This window comes from Podarcis cretensis, assembly GCF_951804945.1.
Source record: "Podarcis cretensis genome assembly, chromosome: 2".
Classification (NCBI taxonomy): Eukaryota; Metazoa; Chordata; class Lepidosauria; order Squamata; family Lacertidae; genus Podarcis; species Podarcis cretensis.
Window position 1 is genome coordinate 67,135,428 of NC_137171.1, and position 22,047 is coordinate 67,157,474.

Genomic DNA, 22,047 nt, shown 5'->3' on the forward strand with positions numbered 1-22,047 from the left:
TTCAGTTAATATGTTGATGCAGCTGTGATTTAATTAATGAGGGTGGCACCATGTTTGTGTGTGTGTGTGTGTGTTTTTAAATGGTTTGGCATCGGTTGTAAAGCCATTTTAATGAGAATAGACTTGAGGAGATAGCTGGTGGAAATCAGAATGTACAAACCGTGGCATGTGGGAATTAAATTAACATGAAAGTGGTGGGGATTGTGGAGTGGTTTCAGGAACAGAAAGGCTCTGTGCTTTTAACTGGTTTGGAAGAACAGATCATCATGAGGCTTCGTTGTGGATTTAGTGTGTTACATACACATGGCATGGAGCTATAGGGATAAAGGGGGGTTTGGGGACTCTCATTTGCATGGCATTTTTATGTGGTATGGGTATGTACCCTGCTCGGAAGTTAATCCAAACAGTCTATGTATCCCTTCGACTTCATCCTTTGCCGGTCCCTTACCTGTTCTTATAGACCCCACTTCAGGATTGCAAGTAATAGTGATATCTGTACAGGTTGCATACTTTGCATGACATTGCTGTTTGAATTTGCAAACACAGTGCCTGAATTCTTAAAGTACCTCCACTGTACTGCTTCCTGCACACCTGGTTTAGCACCAGCACCAAACCATGAGTGTGGATAGTTGCTTTCTGGATATCCCTTAGTGCCCAGCCCAATCCTTTTGGTGCATCCCATCTTCACTTAAGAGGAAGAATGTGTCTTCTTGGGATGCTTGACGGTATCATAGCTCTCTTGAACGGCATTTTCTCCCATTGTGGCTATGTTGGTCCTTCCGATCTGCATAATGTTAACGTGCGCTTGAATGTGCACAACAGCCTCCCCCACCCCCATACTGGATACTTATTCACTGAGTTGCTTCTCATAGTAGAGACACATCATTAGTGTATTAGGGAGCCAATACTATTTTGATATAGGAGCAAAATGCCAATAGCAGCATGGAGGTAAGCGCATCAGGGTCATAGTCCAAGGACAGGTATTCTGGGAAAGGATGATCAGCAGAAATTATATGTGTTGTATGTGAATAAACCTATCCAGTCTTTCTCTCAGTTCTAAGTTCATCAGTGAAGATTTGGATTAAATAATGTAAAATGAATCATTCCTTTGTACTTTCTGATGGCCATAAAGGCACACATAACTCAATCCAATACAAATTTGGTTACTGTGTTCGATATGACTGATTTATTAATTTTTCCTCTACGAGTGTCTATATATTTTCTGCTTGTGACTGAAGAGAGAACATTTCGACACAAGCTTACTTTTCTTAAATTTCACTGTTGTTGTTGTTATTGTTGTTGTTGTTGTTATTATGGATAAAAGTTCCAGAGTACTAGTGGTTTTGCCAATCATAGAGTGGTCTTTTCACAAAGACCTTCTGAATTCATGATTTCCTGAACATCACAATGCCACTTAATTTCTTGTATGATTAATAAAAAAGAAAGAAACCCATTTCCTTTTCCAAGGACAAACTAATCTATCAATTTACTAATCTATTAACTTGTGCTTGGGATGTGCCACAGAGCACAGATAGTTAAACATAAGAGATGTGGACTGACGGACGCCTTCTTCATTGCCCGCTATGGAAGGAGAATTCCTTCTGCCATAGTCAGCAATGAAGGCCTCCCCTCTGTTTTCGAGATGAGATTGGACAATTAGCATGGGGTTTCTTGAAAAGTAGGAAGCAGTCACATACCATGAGACAGTTAACTATTTATTAAGTATTGCAATGGAAGTTGAAACCCATCTTCTAGGATGTTCATTGTGCTATTTTTGGTAAGCAGCCAAGGCTTTAGATGAGGGAACTGTGCACGTATTTTTGACACTACAAGGCATGGCTGGTGATTGGAGAATTGATCACAGATAGCTGAATGTGTCCTTGCACAGAGATATATTGGCACCTCCCCCTTTTGCAGCGTCTTGCCTCTTTGCATGCAGCCTGCAGCCATCATGGTTTACTTTGTTGCTGTGCCGCCCTGTAGACTCATGCAGAATTTGCTGCCAACCATTACTCAAGTCTCCTCCAGCATTATTGCTTCCCAGGTCTTGCCTCTTTGTATGTCTGCACTTTGGATTACCTTTGAATATCTGTATGTGTTTTCAAGTTGCTTCTCATTCTTCTGTGGTTCCCTCTTGGCCTCTTCCAGCCTAGTCCAAAAGCATGGCTACTTGGAAGTAAGTCCCTCCTAAGGTCTCTTGGGTCTTACTACCAAAAGAGCGTGCTGAGGATTGAAATTTTGATACTATTTATTTCTCTCTCCTCATTAACATTTGTAGGTCTTAACTATCTGCTTCCATCAACAGTAAATGCCTTTTGTAGAGCATCATAAAACCAAGCATACATATGACATTATGTAAGGTTTCTCATTCATCAACATAGGCCTTACAGCCACAGAGCTACAGAGGCCCTCCCAAGAGATAGCATTTTCTAAACCTAGAGACGGTTGCAATGATTAATTGCAGTGATTTTTTTTTTTTTGCAGTCTCCAACTTACATGCACTACACTGGCTTCTAAGTGTGTTTATAAATGTGGTGCCAAACAGACATTTGCATTCCCTTTGTTGCACATGTTCCCTGGAAAGAACCACCAGACAGTCTTTTTTGTGTGTGTGAGTCTTAGAGCAGTTTTTCCAAACTGCTTTTAGTGGCAAGGTATTGGATGTGTCTGCAGTCCCCCAAAGACCCCAGAACACACCAGGGGAAGCTGTTTCGCTTTTCATACCAGGTAGCGTCCCTGTCTAGGATTCTTCCTCTAGGCTTTGTACTGGGAAAGTCTGTACCTCGTTAAAATTCTCTGGGTCCGGATACATGACGGACATTGACTGTGTTTAAGCTTGCCATTTTAAGCCCCAAACTGAGGTGTTAGCTGGAGTCACACAGTATCAGGTAACAGGTCCTGAATGCCAATCCCAACTAACGAAAGCAGGATCAGCCTCAGGGCAAACTAGACTTAAAGATCTATGAACAGGATGTTCTGCTTTTTTATTTTAATTAAAAGCCAACTTGAGAGGTGTGTGTAATTTGGATTAGCGCAATGCGTAACCTGGTAGTTATATATTTTCCTCTGGGCGGTAAATAGGAGGGGGGATTGGGGGGAAGGGGATTTTAATCAGGAAAACAGTGTGGTGGAAGAGTTAATACCCTTTGCCCAGTGCCACAAGCACCATCCAAGTGGCACTACCATCACTACCTCCACCCCTCTGGTGGCTTTTATGTATTGAAAACTGGGATATCTGTGATATTTTCCAGTGCCATTTCTAGTTTGACCCTGAGGTTTTGAGGACCTAGGCTAATTCCCAGTAGGAGTTATTTAGGACAGCAGATATAAATGCAATAGAACTTAATATCGCCATGATGTCTACTAGTAGGGCCTGGGTTTGTCAGAAGACCCACCACTAACTTATTCTGAGTTTCATAAAATGTAAAGGGGTATTTTACTGTAGTGCTGTATGGAGATGTCCATAGATTGTGCCTTCTCTTTCTTCATTGGCAAGCTGATGGAAGAGAGAACTGCTCTGAGTGTTAGGTGGCTCAGTTTATACACTGCAAGGCCTGAGCTGTCCTTCTGAAGTTCTGCAATTGCTAAGTCGTCATCCTCTTCAGAGAGGTCTTTGGAGAACCAGGCAGAGGGCCTTCTCGGTAGTGGCGCCCGCCCTGTGGAACGCCCTCCCATCAGATGTCAAGGAAATAAACAACAATCTGACTTTTAGAAGACATCTGAAGGCAGTCCTGTTTAGGGAAGTGTTTAATGTCTGATGTTTTACAATTTTTTATGGGTTGTAAGCTGTCCAGAGTGGCTGGGGAAAGCCAGCCAGATGGGCGGGATATAAATACATTATTATTATTATTATTATTATTATTATTATTATTATTCCACATTAGACCTGTTAGATACATGGTATTCCTGGACAGAAGGATCTGGCTAGGAGGCATAGAAGGAATAGAAGTTGAGTTACAATACCGGCTTTGCATAGGTTTATTATTATTATTATTATTACTGCTTATATACTGCTTTTGTCACAAGTTACTTGTAAGTGGTTTAGGTTTACAAGTGGAGACCATGTGTAAATGTTTGTAACCACACAAGGTATACCTTGGTGCAGACAGTCACACAAAGTAGAATGAGGTTGAGCAGCACTTATCTGGAATCCTGGCAGAGTGTTGCACTGTTCAGCCACAGGGTTTGGACCGTTATCCATCCTTGCCTTAGATCCTATTACTAGATGAGTTAAAGAACCACAGCAAAGCTCCAGATTTTACCATAGTTTTTTTAAAAAAATCTTGTATTGGTTTGCATAATCTTAACATGGATTCAAAAGGCATTCTCTTCCAGTTCTGTCACCCATGAGATTGGGCTATATTTGAATAAGCCCTCTGGAGGCACATAGATCAGTATGGTCACCCCAAGTCTTTCAGACAGCTGAACAACTAGTCCCTCGGGGAATTTTTAACACCTTTTATCTTTCTTCCTCCTGCCTCAGTCCCAGGAAGAAGTGTGTGATTTGCTGCATGCTGCTCCCTTCCAAAATATTTTGCCCAGGGTCTACATCAAAGGTAAGGAGTGGAGAGGTGGTCACATGTCAGTCATTATTCCCATAGATGTGTTAAACCTATAGAGCTGCAGAGACATAGCTGGCAATCGATAAGTTTCAACGAAACTTGCTTAGGCCCTTAGCACTAGTCAGCCATTCATTGAACTGAATTTACTAGTCGCCCTGCTGAGCAGTCCTCATGAAAGGTAACTTTTCGCAACCCTTCTCGGCAAAAACAAGATGTTTGCTTTCAAAACAAGATCCTTTTACAAGTGTGCTGGTGTTGCGGCTGTAAATCGCAGAGTCCCTTCTTCGCGATGCGCTACCCTGCTTTTGTTCCGTCACACTGGTCCCAGAATTGGATAATGGTTGGGAGGTGACTCTGAAATGCTGGAATTTTTGTTCCCGTTTTGCTTTCTCATTTCACTGTTTGCTGCTCGCTTAACAGAAGGAGAACGCTTGGAGGTACGCATGAAGCGTCTCGAAGCCAAATATGCCCCACTTCACCTGGTTCCCCTAATAGAGAGGCTGGGAACACCGCAGGTAAGGATGACATTGAAACCCACACGGGGTAACTAAAAATTTCACATTACCCCCCCCCCCCCCCCGCAATTCCCAGATTATCTCTGAGCTACAAGAAGTCTTTCTGGATACTGACTTCGTTTCAGTTCTACACGGTATAGTTTGTCCATAGATATTTCACTGTTACCAAGCAAAATTAAATTATCTTTAGTGAGGATCAGTGCACTGTGTGTGTTTCACGATGGCCCCTGCTATCGCTCAGAAGCTAACTGAGGCAAAGATAAAAAAAAGAATCAGTTTGTTCCTGATTGCCACAATCCTGTTATTGGGCTATTCCAAATGGATTTTGAGTCAAAATACGGGTTCACATGAACAACCGCTTCTGTTTCAAATCTGCTGCCGCATGATCACAAATATGACCACAATTAAAACCCTCTCTCTTATTCCTGTAAAACCCAGCACTGTGGCATTGCAGTGACAAATCTTCTATGCCCTGACACCTGGCTTATAGCATATTACAGCACTTCCCACATGAATTGTGATCAACTTGCCAGCTTCACTGCCTCCAACATAATATGTCTAAGATACTTAAGAGTGTGTACTCCTCTTCGTTGGCCATTTGGGGTAGTATCCAGCTAACTCGTTCCATCAGTGCAAGGTTCCATCATTTGCACAACGGAACCTCTCCCCTTGTGAACCCTCAACTATTCTGGGGCTTTCTCCAACTCTCTGAAGGAGCTTTGAGGAGGGCACAGGGAGATGATGGGAGAGTTTTGTTGAGCAAGTGGAAAATCCTTGCATTGGCAGAACAAGTTAGTCAAGATACCATCCTTGGTCTGAAAGTCACTCTGCACATTATGTGGCAGGAAAACTTACACTTGCCACCTAGAGTACTCTCAACAGAGAGCTGCAACCAGTCCTGGATCTCTGAAGAGGGTACATCTGTCATGCATGTTTCCACATACAGTTAATTTTATGAGATGTATACCTAAAAAAGAACACAGGAAGTGGCTCTGAATGATTGTCAGATCTAGAGGCAATAAGGAGTTACTTCCAAGCAGATTGGCCTGGGAGATTTTCTTTCTTCTACAACAGGCGTTGTGAACCTGTGGCCCTTCAGAGGTTGTTGAATGGTTGTCTTTCCCCAACCATTGGCCATATTGGCTGAGGCTGAAGGGATTTGGAGTCCAGCAACCTCTGGAAGGCCAAATATTTCTTATCCCTTCTCTGCAGCCTGTGGCTTGGCTCACTTGCATGAGTCATCTGAAGCTATTTGCTCTACAGCGCACCTGCTCTCTGCTTGTGGTCTGGATTTTCAATGGGTGGTTTGGCTCGCAGCAGGTGACTGAAATAGGTGGAGCTTTCTTGCCTTTACAACCAGCAGAATGGGGGCATTTTATTCAAAGAAAAAAATCATAAGGATGGTTATGTGTCTGCGGTTGTGTGCCTTTGTGTATGTAATGCTTAGTTAACTGTCTGTATAACTTTCCACTCAAATTTCCGAGTCTGTTAGCTTGTCCTATTATTTTCTACATCAATTTTCTTCATAGGGGAGATAAAACAGTAGAGTAACAACCCAGGAAAATTTGAGCACTCTTGGTGATCCCATTGATTCAGTAATGAAATTTAAAGTGTACTCCTATGCAATCCGTCCCACTGAGTTGAGTAGAACTTACTCTCAGGTATTCAGTATAGGGCTGCAGCCTTAAGCATATACAATGTATGACTGTGATCAGTGACAGGCAAGAGTGCTTAACTTATGGTCAAACTGAATGTGATGTAAGAGAGATGTGATCAGGATCTCCCTGGGGAACCCTTTTTCCAGTATCGGAAGCAGCTTGCCAGGCGCGGCAAAGCCACTATGCTAACTTCCTAGCATGTGAGTCAGTGGTGCTTTCCCGCAGGGAGAGGTGGCAAGAGGCTGACAATACCAACCTCCTTGCTGCGCTATCTCCCTCCTGGCAGCTGCGAGTTCCTTGCCAGTGCTGAATGGGTTTCCATGGCCTCCCACCCAGGCACTTCTCCATATCCACAGACCATTTAACTGGGAATCCCTATAATAATTTTCTGGTCCTAATGTACACCATTGTCTTTTTGAATGCTGCCACCAGTGATTATTTAATCGAGGACAAGGCTATCAATATTAATGGCTAATAGTTGTGATGGCTGTATGTAGTCACTGGGGAACAACAGCAGGTTGGGGCTCTTGGCCTTGTGTCCTGCTTGGAAACTTTACTGAGACATCTGGTTGGTCACTGTGGGAAACGGGATGCTGAACTAGATAGACCCCTGCTTGGATCCAGCAGTGTTCATCTTACATCATCCAAAGACCCATCTCTGTGTTCTGTTTCCTTAATCAAAGGAATTAGGCTGACAACCAAGGCAGTAGATTCAAAAACATGTATAAGCAGTTAGAGAGCTTTGGATGCGCAGTTAACCATCCATTACATACATAAAATAGTGGGATAGTAGGACATAGGAATTCAACATTACAGTCTTCCAACCGTCGCATCAGCGCAAGTGTTTCAGCTTGCCCAGGAGAACAATCTCCCCTCTCTTCCATGCACATGATGTTCTGGGGGTTCTCCAGTCCTCCCAGAGCCAGTTTAGGAGGACATGGAGGAGGAGAGGGGTTAAAGTCCCATTGCGCCAGCAGGACTCATCACACCAGTTCCTGCGAGTGCAGCTGCTTTGTTGAATGTGGCTCTCTTTGTTGAATTTGTCCTCCTAACTAGCTTATTCATTTACTTCTTACTAGATTTATTTGAGACTTTCAAACACCTAAACATAGCATTTCTTCAAACCCTGATTTCAGGAGGGCTGTAAATATTCCCTGTGCCCATGTAGAAAGAACAAGGAAAAGGGAAGCTATATTTTGCAAGTCTTCTTTCAATTTACGTTGTCCCAGCAATCCTCATTCTGTTTAGAAGAAGTGCATTCCGCAACCCCCAACACACATTTAATGTAACGTTTGATGCCGGCAGATCACTCTTGTGTAATTCATTCTCTCTCTTTCTCCAAAGAGAGCATGGGTTGAAAGACTGTGCAGATTGGACTTCCACATAGAGCACTTGCCTCAGACGTTATGTGCATTCGCAGCTCCTACTCCTTTGTCATGGGGGGCGGGATATTGTTGGGCTGGATGTGCACATAAACAACCCAGGGCAAGAGGCACACAAATCCCGTCAACTTCTTCATAGGCACAGGAGCCACAGACCTGCTTCCTTTATATCCATTTACACCTGATTAGTTGCTGTGAGACAACTGTCCAAACCTGGGGTGGGCGAACTTCCCATTCAGTTGATGAAAGTAGGTTAGTTGGCCTGTTTTAAGAGCTGCATTCCACCAGTGCTTCCCATGATAGGGCAGAAGTTAGTATGAAGGGCAGAAATGGATCTCTCAACATTCAGGCATGTACACAATGGGGAGCCGCATGTGGGAAATGCCAGAAGAACATCAACAGTACTTGGCTCCAATATACATTGAGAATGGTAACAGAGCTTGGCCCACGGAAGGTTCCTCCACCCCATTTTTTTGCCCTCTCCCCTTCATCCTCCCATACCAAAGCTTTAAGTAAGGCTTTCTGGGGGAAGGAGCTGGTGAGAAAGTCACATTCCACCAACTTCCTTCCCCTGGTTCTTCTTCGGATCCAAGCTTCTATCTGAAAAGCTTCTGTACAGTAATTTGACTTTCTTCTCTTCACACTTGCTTTCTGTTGAGTATTAATTACTTCTCCAACAGAATGTCCTTGTAGCTGTGTCTTAGATAACACTGGTGGAACTCCTAATCTTAGTATTTACCAACTGAAAAATAGATGGTGAGTTGAGATAGTATCAGGTCTGGGAAACTTTCTGGGAACGTTGGGAGTCTGTTGGTACTCTGCAGCCAGGTAGGAGAGCCTGTGACCCTCCTGTTGGTGTATTTTGACTTTAATGAAGAATTCTAGCTGCATCTGAACACCACTGTTCACCACTGTTACAAACAACAGCTGCTCAACCCATTCAGCAGCAATGGGATTTACCCTTGGGGGGGGGGGTTATGTACGATTCCCACTTAAGAATCCTTGATATGCAAGAACTAAGAAACATATGGAGTTAACATTTCCAGGCCTATAAATGCCTTACTGTATGTCACTTGTCTTACTCCTGGATAGGACAGTCTAGTCATAATTTTCTCTGTCTTCCAGTTTTAGTCGGTGAAGATACAAAAAGAAAAAAGGTGAATGTGTTTTTTTAAAAAATGGACCAGTTTACTTAAAGTCAGCCATGCCAAGAATCCAGAATTGAAACAATTCCATGTTACATACCAAAAATTCAGATATAGCTCACCACCGCTAGGGAATGATGGATGGGTCTTTAATGGGATTATTGACATTCTGGTCATAAAGTTGTGTGAAGCTGGAGCAACATGACGAATGGCTTGTGCCAAAATGGTGCTGCAACATCCCCTTCAAAGCGAATAGGTCAAATCCATCCTGCTGTGCTTTTGGTTGGTTGCAACTACATTATCAGCAGTTACTGCTATATACCACCTACATAGGGTTGAGATGACATAACTGTACGATGGCTGAAGTTCCTTTAGTTGTTCCCCGTGCTGCCACATCTCATCCTGCCATCCTGCCTCCCATTTCTGTGCTGCGTATTTGTATTCTACTCATCTTACTGTTCTACATCAAGCAAAAGCTTACAACTTAGGAGTGCAATTCTCCAGGCAGTGGTCCTGTGTGACCCTCCTTCATTTCAGTCTGCAAATACACTGCCCTGTTTCTATTGTAAAATGTGGAGGGGGTCCCCTCTAGCAGTGAGTGTTAGAAAACTGGGTGGGTGGAGGAATCTTAACTTGTCAATGCTTTTTAAATTCATCTTTTGAGATTATTAACAAATGGGAGAAAACCTATTTACCCATTTATCTTATTTTTAACCAGCCATCAATTTCTAGTCAATATAACTAAAATACATACAAAACAATGATTGGAACCCTGGTTCCTTTTTAGTATCTGTCTGAATTTAAAATATTCTTAGAGGATGGCATCCCTGATTATCAAAGCTAAACTTGCACATTCAATTGTATATTTTAAGACATCCTAAAGAGCATATATCAAATAACTAGTGTGGGTGTGCATATTTTGATTAATATTTCACAATAACCTGCTGTTATTAACAACAGTCTAACGAACAGGCATGTAAAAGACATGATCATAATATAACATACACTAGAAACTCTGCAGTAACAAAGCGCCTTTGCATAGCAGTACTTTGCTGCCAGGCATTAAGTATGCAGAAACAATAAAATGTGCAGGAAATCTTGAAGATACGGTAATAATAATTAAAAAAAAAGAAAAGCAAAAAAGAGAAGCAAAAAAGAGAAGCAAATTTCAGCTTCTCTTTTCCACCACACTCTTGGTTATCCTCAAAGTAATGAATATTTGGATAAAGGAAGGATACTTTTGACAACTCACTCCTAATCTAAATAACAAAAGTACCTCAATGTTCTTAAGCACAAATTAAGGGCAAAGGAAACTCCTACAAGAAATATTATTTCCAAGTGCAAAACACAGGAAGGAAAAGGTCAACGTGATGAGCATTCGTGTGGAAAGTGACGTTTTACACCTTCTTTTATTCTTGGGCTTCTCTTCCTCCTCAGCAAATAGCCATAGCCCGTGAAGGAGACTTGCTGACCAAGGAGAGGTTGTGCTGTGGCCTGTCCATGTTTGAGGTTATCCTGACTCGCATTCGGAGCTACCTCCAGGACCCCATCTGGCGCGGGCCTCCCCCTACCAATGGCGTCATGCATGTTGACGAGTGCGTTGAGTTCCACCGGCTCTGGAGTGCCATGCAGTTTGTGTACTGCATTCCTGTGGGGACAAATGAATTCACTGCTGAGTGAGTAGGCCTGCACTGGGTTGCATTGAGTTCTAATGATCATGTATTAGAGGATCTTTCCCCACAGCCAGGAAAGCTATAGCAAATCTGCAAATACCTCCTTACTTGAGGTTTGCTTCTACATGCAGGAATGTGGGCCGCTTTACTAATGACTGGACACTGTATCTCTGATGCCAGGAATGGGGATTCTCTAGTGATAGTCAAGTGAGTTATCTTTTGAATGACTCTGACCTATTTGGCCTAAGACAAAGCACTGGCTTTCATTATACTGGCTTCTGAGTTGATTTGCTTATGAACTGATATTTGATGTTCTCTTAACATAGAATCAAGCAACCAGGAATTCTCAGGACAAGCAACTCAATAACACCATGCCAGCCAGTCATTCTTGATAAATAATTTCTTCTATGTCCCATTTCCCTCCAGGCAATGTTTTGGAGATGGGCTGAACTGGGCTGGCTGCTCAGTCATAGTCCTCCTGGGACAGCAGCGTCGCTTTGATCTCTTTGACTTCTGTTACCACCTGTTAAAAGTGCAGAGGCAGGATGGGAAAGACGAAATCATAAAGAATGTGGTAAGTCTGGGGGTGAACACTGAGCTGAATGTCAGGTTGCTTGACTATTTAGCTTAATATTGTCTACTCCAGTGGTTCCCAATTAGGGGTCCAGGGACCCCTGGGGGTCTATGGAATGCACCCAGGGAGTCCACAACCCTTACCCTTGCCTCTCCTCCCCAACTAATTTTTTGTCATTTTTGCATGGGAAATATCACAAATTTTATGGTCTGTTTTTTAGTATATCTAAAATCCTTTGCTTATTAGGGGCTACCCCACATTTTGTTCAAAAAAATTGCTTTGCAGAGGTAACTACAATAGAATTATCAAAATTTTCAAAAGTAGTGGGGGGCGGTCCATGGCTTGGCTTTTGAAAAATAGGAGGTCCTCAGTAATTAGTTAATTGGGAACCACTGGTCTACTCCAACTGGCATTGGCTGACTGTGGTCTGAGACAGAGATATTTCACATCACCTGCTACCTAGAGTGGAACACAAGAAGCTGCCCGGAGACCCCCGGGTTATAGGGTGGTTGTTGTTTAGTCATGTCTGACTCTTCGTGGCCCCATGGACCAGAGCACGCCAGGCACTTCTGTCTTCTACTGCCTCCTGCAGTTTGGTCAGACTCATGTTCGTAGCTTCAAAAACACTGTCCAACCATCTCGTTCTCTGTCGTCCCCTTCTCCTTGTGCCCTCCATCTTTCCCAACATCAGGGTCTTTTCCAGGGAGTCTTCTCTTCTCATGAGGTGACCAAAGTATTGGAGCCTCAGCTTCAGGATCTGTCCTTCCAGTGAGCACTCAGGGCTGATTTCCTTCAGAATGGATGTTTGATATACATGGTGGTATATAAATTCAATTGATGATGATGATGATGATGATGATGATGATGATGATAAGCACCTCTGGGCTGGGGAACCTTTTTCGCTTTGGGGGCCAGATCTTTATCTGGATCTGCCTCATGGCCCAAATTTGACAGGCAGGCAGGGCCATCCACCTGTCAGTCAAGTGATGTCATTATGTTGCTAATAGATACGTAGGAAATAAGAGGTGTTATTGGCATTTTGGCTCTGCAAAAAGCTAGGAAGGAATTGTGTCAGCTATTAGTTTCTCTAGATGTCTTTGCTCCAGCCTTTCAGCATTAGGCTAGCTGTAGAAGCAGAGGTCTGAAAGCTTCATTGCTCTTTGCTTTGCCTGTCTTTTCATTTCTCCTCTAGCCTCTTAAAAAAATGGCTGACCGGATCAGGAAGTACCAGATTCTGAACAATGAGATTTTTGCCATCCTGAACAAGTACATGAAGTCAGTGGAAACAGACAGTTCTACAGTCGAGCATGTGCGCTGCTTCCAGCCCCCCATCCACCAGTCCTTGGCCACCACCTGTTAAATAGTCCGTGCTGGAAATGAAATGTGAGCATTTGTGTCTCTACATCTGAAGTCAGTGAGGAAGGAGCGACTGGATCTCAGAGGCCTGGAAGGGAAAACCCTGAGAACACAGATCTGTGAACAGTGCAGACTTGGATGGACCCAGTATACAAAGAAGCATTTTCCTAGAAGGCCTGTTTTGAATGCATGTTCTTCTATAGTATCTTTCTGGTTGGTTTTACCCATAGCTTTGAAAATGTGGTGAGATGGAGCAAAATGTGGTTTTTTCTCCTGTGGTATCGTCAGCTTTTGTGATGACCAAGAACAACCCAATCAAGCACAAAACTTTATGGCCCTTAAAAGAGTTGTTTTTTTGGGGGGGTGTTACAGTTGAAGCAGTCATTGCTTCAGTGTGTTGCAAGTCTTCCGCTTGATGCACCATGCGACTGAAAAGCCTTCCTGCTTGATGGGAAACAACAGCTTAAATGTTTAAAACATTCAGAAATGCTAAGTTGTTCCTGCAATAGATGATAAAGAGCTGTGTGATTTACGCAAGCAAAAAAAAATAATCAGGTTCTTTTAGAGATGGAATATTGACTATCATTCTCCACCTAGAATTAGAGGATTTTTCATCATTGCCTTGTTGTCCTCTGCCCTTCTAAAATTGTTTCGGGTGCAATCTTGTGCACAATTAGCTGGAAACAAGCCACATGTATGGGACAGTGCTATTAACCTTTCTAAGTTTACTTAAGCAGTGGAGCATTGACAAAAGAGTCTTCTCATATTTTGAATTGATTATCACTGCTATGGTGGCCCTGTATAATACCTTCCCCTTAACCAAGTACTGTTGGCAATAGTTTTACCTGAGCGTCTAGAATTTTACACAGCCAGGAGAAGAGGCACTGATTGTCATGACCCAGACTCTTGATAAAGTTGCCGGGTCAAGGAACTAGTAAGTTCTTTGAGAAATGTGATTGATGCATTCTTTGGGATATAGTCAATAGAATAATGAGATCAATACACTTCCCCATTCTGGGAAAATATATGACATTTCGTAATCGGTTCAGACTTAGGTATTCAAACTTTGGAAACAATGCTAAAAAATAGATTCGGCATGACTTCAGGGCGTTTAGAAACAAAAGGCTGCAGCTTATATATCATTAATATGTATGGTTCCACAGGCATGCAGAATTTCAACAAAAGTTAAAAATTGCCCTGTCATAACCCTGTAGAACAAAGAGGTAAACATAGGAATTTCTGTGTGAACGATTCACAGAATCCAGGCGGGACTCAAAAGGTCATGCTTCTGCAGTTCCCTACACCAAAGGAAACCTCCTGTCACCAGTGTATCCTAGAGCTCAGATGAGAGTGTACTACCTGTAGGAGGTAGAAACAAGAAAGGGATGTGTATGGGAGGAGAAAGCCTGGAGAGAAAATACCAGAGACAATGCAAAGAAGCCATGCGACAATGCTACAGAGAAGTCTCTCCAAACTAATGAGAAAGTTTAGAACAAGTCTGCTGAGACAGGTACCAAAGTTTAGGGCTGTATAATAGCGTGAAATGAAAATATAGTTCTATAAGATATTGAGAGAAGAATTAGTTTCTGCTAGGCTATCATAAGGCACTTGAGTTATTTACCATGCAAGTTTCCAGTCCCCCAGTTGCCTACTGTGACTATTTAAGGGTTTCAGAATTGCAACCCTTTAATATTTAGGTAGTTTAGTTTGAATTTCCTACAAGGAAAAGGCAGCATTTTATCTCCCTTCTGATTTGCTCTACAGATTTCAGAATAAAGCATTAAGGAAATATTTAAAATGCAGTCTATTAGACAAAGGGCAAACAATGCACCAGAAAGTTCTTCTATACAAGCCACAAAACAATGAAAGGGAGAAGTGCAGGAGCATAATCATGTTTACTTCACTGGGGCTTGCTCAGGAAAACATCCTGGTAGATTGTTGAAGGGATGTATATGTTGGTGTGTTGCCCTAATTTTTACCCTGTCAGGCTCCATCACTGTCAGGGCAGATGTCAGAACATCCAGCATTTATCCCAGACTCCAGACATTTAGTTCTTTAGTCTAACTTTCGCCAAGAGAAATCGCCACTTTAAAAAAAAGTGTTGGTTTTTTAAAAAAACAACCAGGTGTTTTAGGTCTGTGTTTTTCCTCCTTTGTCTCACCATAAAGCTGATACAGTACTTGATTGCTGGTGTTTGGTTCATTGTCACAGCATGATGACAAATCTTACGAAGCCAGAGACTCAGCAATTTTTTTCTCCTTGAGGGTGCATGAAGTAGAAACCTCTTAATTGTCTGTGTCAGGGACAGGAAGAACATTCTGTTTCAAGGGACAGCAATGACATAGAATTATTACCATGAGGTATGTTTCCTTTGGCAAATACCTTTATTTCCTTAAAGGCTCTCATCTTTTTCCAAAGTAACCAATAAATATCCCTCCACAGAATCTGGGGAGCATATTTGCAGCATTTCAAACTGCAAGATACATCTTGCAATGTGGAATTAAGGCAGTGCTCAGAAAAGTAACCTGAAGACTCTTAACTCAGGCAGAAACAAACAAAGGGGCTTGGAAGTCCAAAGGGGGAAAATTAACTTCCAGCAAATCCCATCTGAAATATCTAATGCAACAATTAAAGTGCTTCAGGGTTTGTTTGTTTTTTGAGAGCACATATTGTCAGTTTAGCTGAATTTCATTCTCTTCATGCACCTTAGTAACCCTCAACTTCAGATTTGCAAAACTGAACCAAACACTATGTAAACACCCCAGAGTTAGAATCTGAACACATCTAATGAAATAGACAAATAGGTTGCTGTTCATTTTTATTTTTATTCCCACTGCCTTTTCAAAATAAAATTCAATCTTTTTGTGGTGGTTACTTAACAGAGCATGATACCACAGGTGTAAACACTCAGGCCACTTGAGAAAATCACTACAATCCAGAACAAATGCCATTCTGAGGCCTACTCTGTAGGATCAACTGCAATATGTTATATTTAACAGCCCATATCCAATAGAAGAGTCAACTAGATGATCATAATTCCAATAATCGTTTCCAGTTCTATGAAATGGAATTTTTAGCTGTGCTCACAAATTGCATTTTAACACTGTTACTCACACATGGGTTGTGGGTTACTCTCTGTTGAGATCAATGCTATTTATAGGGAAATCCTAAATGCTTTAAGTACACAAGTGAGAAGGAAAACAGGGTTGACTTCTGAGTCTTTGAATGTGGGGGAAACTCAGGGTAAGTTTAGAGTATTTCCTAGAGTTTTTAAAGTATCTGTCCAACATGGTTTCCTTTCTCCCAGGATGTTTTTGCCCTGAGATTTCCATCTTTTGAATTCCCAGCAAAGAATCCCAGTGGCCTTCATAGGATGCTCTTAATGAGATAGTTCTGGTCCTCCTACTTGCAGACTAAATAACGAAGTTGTTATCAAAGAGTGAGCTGAGTCAACCAGATTTTCCTCCATGCTAAAAAAGAAATGCAACATCTAAGTCTGTCCCCAACTGTGTGTGAAGATACACTGTCCCACAGGAACACTTTATGCCACAAGAAACAAATAAATGTAATAATTAAGAATACCTGCAAGAATGCTCCCCGGAAGAAGCTGTGGATGCATCTCTTCTGTGATCCACTGTTCTGTCCTAGCCTTCCCATCAACATCTACTGTAAGAGGATAATTCTTACATAAAGTGCCATTACTTGCCTTCCAAGAATGCCCAGAACAATGAGTCATATAGAAGCATGGAGTGGAACTCCTCTGAGGACGGACAGTTCTTACTCCAGACACATAGCTTATGGGGGAGTAAGCATGAAATGAACTTCCTATTTTATTTAAAAAGAAAAAGGTGTTTCTCACCTATCAGAATTACAAACCCTGGATCAGTGATCCTTATCTTTTCCCCTGTAGGTGGAAAAGCATACTGGAGAGGCCCAATGGCTTGGACCTAAACTCATCCTGTGCCAATGGATTGCAAGAAAACCTCCTGCTGATTTTTCAGCCTTGGGTGGGCCATGCCATGCCCAGCCTTTTTGGGTGTGTGTATGGTGGCGGGGACACAGTGGAAAGGAGCCAGGCCAGGAAAGCCCCATTGCATGAGCAGAATTCTGTGTGTACTTCTCTGGATCCAGCCCATAATATTTTTGAATAGACCAGTGGCTGAAAGAGAAAGGGCTAGACAAAGGATGGGGAATGATCTGGGCTCCCCCTCCTCCATGCCCACCTGTCATTCCCCTGGCATCATAGGACATCAGGTTATTCAAGCTTCAAAGGAAAAATCGGAAGTGCTCTATGTTCCCAATTATTCCTTTGCTTCCACAGCTTACAATTCAAGCCGTCGCTGCGAAGGTTCCTGCAGAAAGCGAGGCTTGCTCTTGGCGATGGATTTAAATTCATGGCTGACTGCAGGCCCGGCGTTCCACAGGGACTGGCTCCCCTCTGATCAGGAGCTTCTGAATACAACCATTCCCAATGGGGCTTGTGTTTGGTGCCAGATTTAAAAGGCACAGCTTCCAAGCCCTCCTTGCCATAAAATAGCTGGGAGTCTCCTTTAAGGCTTCCGGTCATTCCTTTGCAGACATGGCCCTACACAACCTTGAGGATGACTGGGTGGACACGCCTTGTCAGCAAAATTAGAACCTCAAGAAGACCAAATTTGGCACACAGACCATATGTTCCCTGTCCCTTAGTTAGGCTGCCCTAACCCCATCCTCACCACTGTCTCAAGTCTTGATTGCCGCTTCCAAGGCTGTTTTTCAGTAAAAATAAAATAAAAACAAGCACCATGTTTAGGGGCTGGGAAAGAAACATGCAATGGTGTGCAACATGTCATTTGGCTTTTTAAGTGTTTCTGGTGGGAACCAGGAAACCACAAAGGTACGTACCACAAGGTAGGGCCTGACAAAAGGATAAACCAAGCCTTGAGGATGTAGACTCCAGATTACTTCAGCAATGATGATGAACAGCTGTGGCCCTTTCAGGCTTTAAACAGTCTATCAGGTTGATTTTTTGTGACTTGACGTTAAAGAACAAACTCTCTGCACTTCAACCATGTTCCCTTTACCAACAGAATTTGTCAGAAGTGTCAGTGGTCATATTAATTCCTATTCTCTTCTGTATTATTCTGGTTTTAATTGATATTTGTCTATTTGAGAACATGAGCAAGGTGCTGTTTTTAAGAACAGATGTTTTTAAAAAAGGACTTTGCATAATTCTTTCAAATGTATCATATTTGTATGAAGACTTGTCCAGGACTTTTTTGTACAATGAATTTACATTTATTTATGGTGCGGTATATTCACAGTAGTGATCAACTATGGTGTTTGAATTCTTGAATCATATTTGCTATGCAGCGGGAAATGATATATCTTGTTTTGTATTTTTGTTCCTTCATCATTGGTCAACAGAAGTTCTTCATTTCCATTCAAAATGCTTCTGTATCGATAAGACACCCTGTGTGTGATGACATGATGACCTGTATTGCAACTTCCAACAATATGTACAGCAAAGCTAGGATGAATCCTGTTAACAAGGGAAAAATAAAAGTTGAGTTATAAATGGTTTGAATGAAAGGGTGACAAAGTTGCTGTAGCATTATTACAAAAACAGGTGGTTTGGGGTATGAGGCGAATCAACCCAAATTGGGGCTTATACAAGTCTTGGTGCTACATTTAGATCTGGGGATTCAAATCTTCCAAGCTGTAGTTCCCTTGCCCATCCAGTTGCCACTGCTTGTCACTGCCATGTTCTTATTACACTTATAATTCAGCAAGCACAGTGTCAGGAGCAAGACAGCAATAAACCACCCCATAGTGGAATGTCAGGCATAACAAGCACAGTAGCTCATCCCCAGTAAGTCTTGCCCCATGGATCTGTTGCAAAGACTGAAAGTCCTTGCCTCCCCAGAGCCATCTACCGTAAGTTCTCTCCAGGGCTTTTTCAAGCAATTGGAGATTGCACCTGTGTGAAGCCAACCTCTCTTCCACCCTTTTCATGCCTCTCTGAATGCAAGAATACAATAGCCACTGGAGCTCACAGAAAGTGTGGGCTGAGGTAAATCTCTCTAGCAAATTTCACCCGTTACATGAGCACTAGGTATGCTGCACAAGGCACTCTCAGCCCTCACCCTGTTTATGGATATGCTAGCAATAATGACCTACCATCGAGGGCTGTTGTAAAGATTACTGAGATTATTTGTTCAGAGAATTTCAGATACAGTATATCAGTAACCTTTTCAACATAGTCAAGAGCTATCTTTCTATTGCAGATGGAGAAGGGAGCTGAGGCTAAATGTAGTATACCTCAGACCACCATTCTCTCACATATATACACACACAAAATCATGGCTTTGTGTATATGTCAGTCTTCGTAAGCATAGTTAAGTCCACTCTCCTTTACAGTACTAGTGTGTAAAATGTTTTCCCTCTGGAAAGCAGACATGGCCATTTCATTTCTCCAAAGCAATTGGATAATATTCACCAGGGAAGCAATAATTTCTGTTACAGCCACACAATGAAAAATTTAGCAATGAACCTTTTTTTAAAAAAGTATTATTGTTTTCAAAAACTTACAATAAAAACAACCGACAACAATATTCACGCAGAGCATGTTAGAGAGAGATGCCTGTATCACTTTACAGATCACTAACCACTTTTGCAACTGTGATTCCTCTTGGATCAGCCAGTGCTAATATAACCCCTCCACATTGTCAAGTGAGCTGGGTGGGTGGGGGATGGGACCTCCCATTTAGTTACGAATGTGAGAAGCCAAAACCACACCCCATCACAATGTTCCTTTTCCACAATGCCTCAAAGCACCTGATTTTGCTGTGTGATACCCTCTCATACACCTGTCTCCCGAACGTTGAGCCAAGTCTCCTGCAGGAGGAATTATCCTTGAATGTCCAGATCAATGGCAAAAAGTGTGGTATGGAGACCACAATAGCGAGGGACCAATTGCTGGTACCCTGAGTTGTTCCATATCTCCCCATACAGCCAAAGAACATATCAGAAGGGACAAAAACCTGTGTTAACCTACACTCCAGATACTTAGAGTTGCCTCAGCCTCATAGCACACCATTTCCAAACCAGTATTTCAAGTGTGGCTGCATTGCTAAGAGACCAGTGTTCTGCAGGGAAGTTTCATTAGGAGGGATGGAGGGGGGACTTGTAAAAAGGGACTCATTTGTCAAATGCATGGACTGTATTCAGATCCCTTTTCCATTCCAAACTGCATCAGGTAGGGGGAAATCATACTTCTTGTTATGATACTGTTTGAATTGTTTGAAATTCAAATAGCCTGGCCACAAATAAGAGAACAATCTAATATGGAAAGAGAAGAATATCTGATTTTTTTCCCCACCCCCTGGCGGGCATGTAAACACTGAATATTTACTATCAGTTTCCACCTGTAGAAAGAATAATTTAGTAGAAGGAGGAACTGTGCCAATAGTACAATAAACTCTAGCCAGCTTGGTCAATTGGATGACCAATTGACAAGTCATTCTCAATGTGTAGGATAGGAAACGAAGTTGAATAGCTTCAGTTAAAGAACTTCAATCTATTGGGCACTCTATTTGTATCATCATTATAATAACAAATCATTCAGAAGGTGCCCCTGTAGCAGACTGGCCACTCAGATTGAAAGGATACCCCAGTTTCCACCAAGCCCAAGACTTTCCAGGTGCATACTGCATAAACAGAAGCACTTCACACACAGCCTCTCAGCAATACAAGCAAGTCTTATGTCACAGGATATGGTGCTTTCAGTGTCTCTTAGTGTTAAAGATATCAGGCATGACCCATGGGCCAGGTGTCACCTGGGATAAAAATCATTCCCCCAGGAAGGGCATAGTTCCATGCGGAGCTGGACTCTCATTCCACGGGCCTGAAACTACTGTACCTCTCTCTCTTTCACACCAGTCCAGGACAGCTGTAGTCCCATACCCTGGAAATGGTCCAAAGAAAATCACAAAGAAACAGCCTAGAAGGTGGGGGGACCAATTTCAACCATAGCCTATGAAACTAATTTAAAGGGGATGGGCCAAAGCAACTCAAAAGGGGAGCATCCTTTGGGATCAGCTTTACTGGCAGCTGTAGTTTTTATTCTTCCTTTCCCGGCACCAGAACAAGGTATGTCGGGGGGGGGCGTGTCCTGCACAGCAGCCGCCACTCAGGCTGATGGAAAGTCCCAGCAGGGCCTAGACCTGATGATAAAATGTCAGCCCAGCAAGAACAGTCTATTGGAGATGCTGAAATTGGACCCTGGGACCTTTTGCATACAAAGCATACAGTCCCTGTCTATAAACTTGCTCACCTTCTCTGTGGGAATTGGATGTTTCAATGGCGTACGTGCATAGTTAGCACATGTTTTGTTATCTAAGAAATAAGGATCTTATTTGCTTTTGATTTCTGCTCCAGGCATTCTGTGAGAATAAAGTTCAACACTGTTGTCCGAGCCTTTCATTTCAGTGTAGTCAAACAGTATTTGGGGCTTGCTGAACACTTCTTAAACAAACTTACAGGGGGTCAGACCCAGGCTAAATGAAACAGAATCAAGGGGACTTCAGTTAGCTATTACTAACCATACCAGTTTCAATGGGACCTAAGTACAGCTAGCTTCTTCTGGATGCAACCCAAGAACATAGTCCCTATATTCAATCTCCTCTCCTGAAAGTCCTTCCTCCCTATTCCTACGAGTGAGCACTGGTTGAGGTCAATGACATCCATGTGAGTGTCATTTCTGTGCACCCCTTTTCTCCACACTGAAATCTGGTTCACACATTTACATCTACATTTGACAAGTCATGAATCATACATAATACACTGCTATTTTTCTAGAAAAAGAGGCGCCGGAACTCAGCTGAACACCTCCCTTGTTCTCGTATAACGACAATTGTGCCCACCCGAGAGGGACTGGAACTGAGTTCTGACGAGTTCTGGCTGGGGAAAAAGCCCTGCTTAGCCACATGTGTGAACTATATCAATTGAAGGAATTTGTTGAGTTGACTTTGGGTGGTAGGAAAGTTGTGCTGGTAATATTTGTCACACATCCAAGACTTTAGTTTGCAGCTGGCAAGTAACAAACACAGATGTGCAAACTTGAGCTTATATCATTGGGGGCTGGTTCATTAGGGCTAATCAAACAACACCCCACCAACCTCAATCTTTCCTTGGCCTTCTTC

General features: G+C 42.5%; 1 protein-coding gene across 4 annotated transcripts in view; it reads left to right on the forward strand.

The window, feature by feature from the left end:
- The window catches only part of CYFIP2 (cytoplasmic FMR1 interacting protein 2), a 62,449-nt gene extending 49,030 nt beyond the window's left edge, over positions 1-13,419 (forward strand). For 3 of the 4 annotated variants that reach the window (XM_079968192.1, XM_079968190.1, XM_079968191.1), the window contains exons 27-31: positions 4,484-4,556; positions 4,983-5,077; positions 10,700-10,938; positions 11,362-11,509; positions 12,702-13,419. In XM_079968192.1, coding sequence (XP_079824318.1) covers positions 4,484-4,556; positions 4,983-5,077; positions 10,700-10,938; positions 11,362-11,509; positions 12,702-12,869 — 723 coding nt within the window. In that variant the 3' untranslated portion in view covers positions 12,870-13,419. The remainder of the gene's footprint in view (positions 1-4,483; positions 4,557-4,982; positions 5,078-10,699; positions 10,939-11,361; positions 11,510-12,701) is intronic. The other variant, XM_079968193.1, reaches the window with a different exon arrangement.
- The last annotated feature ends 8,628 nt before the right edge of the window (positions 13,420-22,047 follow it).